Raw genomic sequence first — 6,000 nt, 5'->3', positions numbered from 1 at the left:
TCTCTGCTTTAGGCTTCGGATGCTTTCTGTCGACGGTCTCAGCTTTTGGTTTGGCGGAAGCTACGATTGGCATATAAGAATAGATTCCGGGGGTTGGGGATTTAGCTCAGTGGTAGAGCGCTTGCCTAGGAAGCACAAGGCCCTGGGTTCGGTCCCCAGCTCCAAAAAAAAGAACCAAAAAAAAAAAAAAAGAATAGATTCCAAAGATTTTGCCCAATAATTCATAAGGATGGTAAGTCAGAGATGGTATTTGGCAGACCTAAAGACAGTCTGGGATATGGCTCTACAACATTCCAACCCTCCAAAATCAGTCTACAGAATCTTTAGCACAAGCATGGCTTTATAGAGAACTTCACAGGGCAGCCAACATGTATCTGCTGCCCCTAACATTCCTCAAATGGGGACTAACACTAGCCTGTGTCTGTGCCTTCACTATTAGTGCCATGTAACACCGGCTAACTTATTTAATTTTTTTTTCTTTTTTTCGGAGCTGGGGACTGAACCCAGGGCCTTGTGCTTGCTAGGCAAGCACTCTACCACTGAGCTAAATCCCCAACCCCAACTTATTTAATTTTTAGGTCTCAGTTATACCCCAATTCTTTTTTGAATTCCGAAGATTGAACCTAGGTCTTCCAGAGGTGGGAGCTAGCCTTCTTTAGCTAGGAAAGGAGAAGGGTTCATAGTGGAACCGTCCATTGTTCACACATACTGCCCTGAAAATATGGAGCTAAGGTTTAAAAGAACCGTAAGAGTTCAAGCAGTGCGGCCAAGCACAGCAGAGATGAGAAACAAAGATGTTTGCAATCAGGTTTGAGATAACCTGGTGAAGCGAGCTCATGGGCAGTTGGGATCAACCTGATTGTAGCTAACTAGTAAGATGGCTTCCAATAATCCATTCATCTCTCACAGAATGCTTTTTTTTTTCTTCTGTAGTAAATGTACCTAGGGAGTCTCCCTCACTTTTTTTTTTTTAATTATGACTATCGTGTGTGGATGCCTTGATACTTGTGAGGAATTCAGAAGACATCTCTGTGGGTTGGGTCTCTCCTATTTTTTTAATCATTTATTTTATATACATTGGTGTTTTGTCACATGTATGTCTATGTGAGGGTATTGGATCCTCTGCAACTCCGGACAGCTGTGAGCTGCCATGTGGGTGCTGGGAATTGAACCCAGGTCCTTTGGAAGAGCAACCACTGCTCTTAACCACTGAGCCATCTCTCCAGCCCCTCCTTCCACTTTTTTTTTTTTTTTTTTTGTCAGATCAGTTCCAGGATTTGGATTTAGGTTGGCCAAGCTTGAATAGCAGATCTTTACACAGCGAAACATCTCTGTGCCCTTTTTTTAAAACTTTTTTTTTATTTTATGTATATATGATGAGTACACTGTAGCTGTCTTCAGACACACCAGAAGAGGGCATCAGATTACAATCGTTGTGAGCCACCATGTGGTTGCTGGGAATTGAACTCAGGACCTCTGGAAGCACAGTCGGTGCTCTTAACCACTGAGCCATTGCTCCAGCCCTCTGTGGCCCTTTTTACTTGTAATCCTCTTTCAGAAAACTTGCCTTCACCTCACTTCTAGAAGTGTCTGTGTCTTTAATCCTCAGAGACCTTAAACATCCAACTTGGAGCCACTTTCCTAGACCAACCTGACCATGTCTGGCACCCTACATCCTTGTGTCAAGCACAGTTGGGTCACGAAAGATCCCTTTACTCTCAAAACTACTGCATCCTCCTTGTGTGCTCTCGTTATGAAGGTATTACCCACAACCTTCATTGTATTTGCCCAGGCCAAGAACACCAGAGATGAGGAACTCCTGAACCTCCTGTCTCCACCTCTCCAGGACTGGGAGAAAGCCTGGTTGCTACTGGACCAATTTTCTTAAGGTTCTCCCAACTTGAATCATTTTAAAGTCCTGAGATCTGTGAAGGCTAACCAGGAGTGTCAATTCTGTGGACCACCTGTTCAGGTGACCAGGTTCTTCCTATGGGCGAACAAGAGTAGAATGTCCAGGGAGAAGGGAAAAACAAAACAAAACACCACCAGAGTCAGAAAGGCATTTATTGAAACGAGGTGGGGGTGGGGAGATGGAGTAGACCATCCTGTTGGGATTTTTTTTTTCCAGAGCCCGGAGCAGTCACATGGATTCTGGGTTGATCAATTTGTAGGGTTCATGGGCTCTCCTATCTTTTTTCTTTCCGAATTCTCTCCTCCCCTTTCCTATTACTTCATCTCCTCCACCCCGACGGTTCTTGGCACAGAGAGATAACAAAATTAATAGAAGCTATCTCAACTGTCAAGTGGGAGCGTTATCTATCTTTACAGTCCCGCAGTCAACTCTCCCTCCGGACTCTTCCCTGACTATCTGTTCCCTTCTAACTCTTCACAAAGGGAAAGGTGTGTTTTTTTCCTTCTGGCGGCCGCATTCGCTACACGCTGGGAAGTGTCTCCTGGACTCAGACTTTGATGTCCGGATCCGTGCTGTGACAGTCCTCGGGGTTCCTTGTCGCCCTCAGGCTAGTGCAAGCAGAAGCTAGTAGACAGAGTGAGGGGCGACAGGGAAACGGCGGCTTTTCGCGAGTCACGGACACGTCAGCGATGGTCTCACGGCCACTCGGTGTCCCCTGCTCTCAGGGACTGTCCCTACAGCATTCCTGGTAGTGAACCTCCAGAGCGTAGGCTCCCTTTTCCGGCCCGCGGCAACCAAACCCCGGAAGTATGAAGCGTCACGGAAATGACGCAACACGTACGCAACGCGCGCGTGCTCGTGTGCCGGGGGCGGGGCGTGCGGGGGCAGGGGCGGGGCAGGGAGCCGACTGACTTGAAGCGGCGCTGGGAGCGGCTGTCGGACGCCGGCGGAGCCGCGGACCAGGTTCGGAGGGACGGGGGCTACGGAGGCGCGTTCCCACTCGGAGCAGGACGGCGGCGGCGGCGTCCGTCCGCATGCTGACCCCGGGCCGCTCCGTTCCGCCTCTCAGTCGGGCGGGCAGGCGCGGAGGGTCAGGCCGCCAGAGCTCTGCTCTCGGCCTCTCCGCGTCGGCCGACTTCTTCACTGCTCCGCCGTACTCGGGCTCACGGGAGGACACGCTCCTCGGTCGTCCGCTGCCGCTCCGATCCTATCCGAGTACTGAGTTGTGGTTGCAGCCGGGCGGGTCCCATCCGGAGCCCGCGTGGGTCTGGGGGATGGTACGGGCTGCTGTGGCGCGGGGTTTTGAATACTTCTACCTGGTGCTAGAGGCCAAGGTTATGGGGTGTCTCTGAATGAGAAGTCCTGAAGCTGAGGCAGGAGGATTGCCGCGAGTATGAGATCATTCTCTGTCACTTAGGAAGACCCTTTTATGGGAAAAAATAATAAAGGCAGCCCCTGATACCGAGCTGTCTTGAAGGAGAGCCGCGGGATGTCCCTCCATCCCTTCGCGGAAGTTTGCTCCATAGAGGGAAGCGCCTTAGAGACTAGGTCATTGGCAGCTGGCTGTGTCTCAGAGCTGATGACCAACCTTTGTGGTTGGGAAATGTGTTGCTGGATGTGGTAGGCTCCGTCTGCCCGTGGAGTTTAGATGTGACACTTTGGCAGAAGTTTACAGCATCATCTAGTTTTGTGGTTGTCCCTGTTGTCCCCCCACCCCCTTCCACCTCCTAGAAGTTAACAGTTGGGCTTTTTTTTTTTTTTCTTTTTTTCGGAGCTGGGGACCGAACCCAGGGCCTTGCGCTTGCTAGGCAAGCGCTCTACCACTGAGCTAAATCCCCAACCCCTCAGTTGGGCCTTTTAACCTACAAACCTAGAATTACTTTAAAAGCAAGACCTAATTAGTCACCCACCTCTGGCATCCCAGTAGTTGGAAATTGAGGCAGGAACAGAGCTTGACATCAACAGGGATATACTACAGAGTAAAATTAGACACCCCCACCCCCAGCCCCCAATCCTCCAAAGTCGCAGTTAAAAGAAGAGTCTCAAAATTGTCTTGTCAAGAAGCTTGTTAATGGGCGGCGGTGATGCACACCCTTTATCCCAGAACACAGGAAGAGAACCAGCCTGGTCTATAGAGTGAGTTCCGTGATGGTCGAGGCTACATAGAGTGTTTCTGTAGGGAGGAGTTAGTGGCAGAGTGGGGGCGGGGAGTGGGGAGAAGCTTGCTACTTAGTGATGGCCAACTTTAAGGTTTACACATGCTAGATAGGGGCTGTTTAACTGACTACAATCTCAGCTTCTATTCAGCCTTTGAGAATTACTGTTCGGGGGATTATTTATTTATTTTGATTTGTGTATTTATTTGGGGGAAAGGGTCTCACAATACATCTCTGGCTGGTCTGAAATTCCATGTGTATGTAGATCAGGCAAGACTCTGAACTTGGAGCAATCCTCCTGTCTGTGCCTCTCAAGTAGTCAGATTTCAGGTTTCTTTTGGTATGTGTGTTCACAGTGTGTGCATATGGAGGCCAGAGGCTAGCAAATGTTGGATATCTTCCTCAGTTTCTTATTAGCCTTGGCGTTCATTGGGACATGTTCTCAGTGAACCTGGAGCTAGGTTTGTCTAAATGGGATAGCTCGCCCACAAGCTACAAGGAACACTTTTTTTTAATGTGGGTACTGGGGGTCTGAATTCAGATTCAGGCAAAAGCAAAATACTTGTGTGGTAAGTACTTCACTTTTGCTGTACCTCCAGCCCTGCTTTTTTTGTTTTTGATAAAATGAAGTTGGGGTTTATTAAGAAACAGTTTTATTATGGAATTAAGCACAGACGTAAAGGAAAAGAGACACTTAAAAAGGAGAGTACACCTTTCAAGACATGGGTGTAGTCTTCTTAAGAGAGTCTCCAAGATTTACTGTTTCTTAGTCAGAGGGTTAAGGTGTAGTCAGGATTTGAATTTTTACTTGCTTAAAAAAAATGGCTAGAGAGTTAGCTCAGTGGTTAAGAGATCTGGCTGCTCTTGTACCCTGGTTTGGAAATGGTGGCTTACAACTGTCTTAACTCCAGATACAGGGGATCTAATGCCCTTCTCCAGTCTCCAAGGGCACCAGTTGCACACATGATAGCGGACAGGAGAAATACTTTAAGGTGTAACATGATTGCCTAGTTTGCACTAATGCCTTGGGCTCGATCCCTAGCACTACAGAGAAAGAAAACGAAAACCTTCCACAGAGTTTTATTATGGTGTGTGCTAGGCTAGAGTGTTGGGGATCAGAAGTGTAGAGGGTGGAAGATGGGACCAGGAAATACCTTCCCAAAGTGTTGAAAAACGTGTTAACAGTTCAAATCAACAAGCTGGAGTGGGAATTTTGGAGGCAGGTGAGCGTGTGTGTTGGGGAGCAGGGACCGGAGAAGAGACCGCCCAACTATATGAAGAGTGTTGAAGGGCAGAGATGCTGGAGTGTGGGACTTTTCTGGGCTGGTGACAAGGCCACGGAAGGGCATGAAGCAAAGTCATCCTTTGGTTAAGATAACTCTTAAGCAGCAGCTCACACAGGAAAGCTGCTGTGTGGTTGAAGATGATTATGTCCAAGATAGTTCTGGGTTAGGTACTGTCTTACATGGCTGCCTTTTCTGGTGATTAAGTAGTTGAGTTGAGGAGAATTATCTCTCCACTCTCAATTCATATTGGGTATTTATAGATTCCATGGGTTATCGGTTAGATACTGTAGAGTTTTAAATCTTGACTGTGTACATCTAAATTTTGGTACTCGTTTTATTGGCTGTGAGGTCAGCATCTCTAGCAGGGATATCTGTGGTCAACACCTTTGTATCAGTAGAAAAGATGCCAAGTGGCTTTCTTAGCCAGATAATAAAGCCACTCTGGTAAAAATGAGCGTTTCACGGAAAAGGCCAGTCATTGTGGAAATCATGCCCAACGCTGTAAGAAGTGATGTGTACGGGGAAATCACTGTTGACCCTCACCCTTGCACGTTGATTATTATTTAACTGGTATTTTTTGAGGTTTGGATAAAGTTCCCTAAAGTACTTTAAGAAGAGGCTGTGCTCTAGCATACCTGTAAGCCCA

General features: G+C 47.7%; 1 protein-coding gene across 8 annotated transcripts in view; it reads left to right on the top strand.

The window, feature by feature from the left end:
• The first annotated feature begins 2,810 nt into the window (after positions 1–2,810).
• The window catches only part of Rabgef1 (RAB guanine nucleotide exchange factor 1), a 43,557-nt gene continuing 40,367 nt past the window's right edge, over positions 2,811–6,000 (top strand). For 2 of the 8 annotated variants that reach the window (XM_087578885.1, XM_087578882.1), the window contains exon 1: positions 2,811–2,875. Coding sequence is in view for 4 of the 8 variants with exons in the window: in XM_087578878.1 (XP_087435004.1) it covers positions 2,947–3,173 (227 nt within the window). In the remaining 4 variants the exon portion in view is untranslated. Of the gene's footprint in view, positions 4,049–6,000 lie in introns of all 8 variants that reach the window. The other 6 variants (XM_087578878.1, XM_087578877.1, XM_087578886.1 and 3 more) reach the window with 3 other exon arrangements.

The sequence above is a fragment of the Rattus norvegicus genome, chromosome 12, assembly GCF_021556685.1.
Source record: "Rattus norvegicus strain SHRSP/BbbUtx chromosome 12, alternate assembly SHRSP_T2T, whole genome shotgun sequence".
Taxonomy (NCBI): domain Eukaryota; kingdom Metazoa; phylum Chordata; class Mammalia; order Rodentia; family Muridae; genus Rattus; species Rattus norvegicus.
The sequence above is the reverse complement of the archived record's forward strand: the minus strand, read 5'-3'. Positions and strand labels throughout refer to the sequence as shown.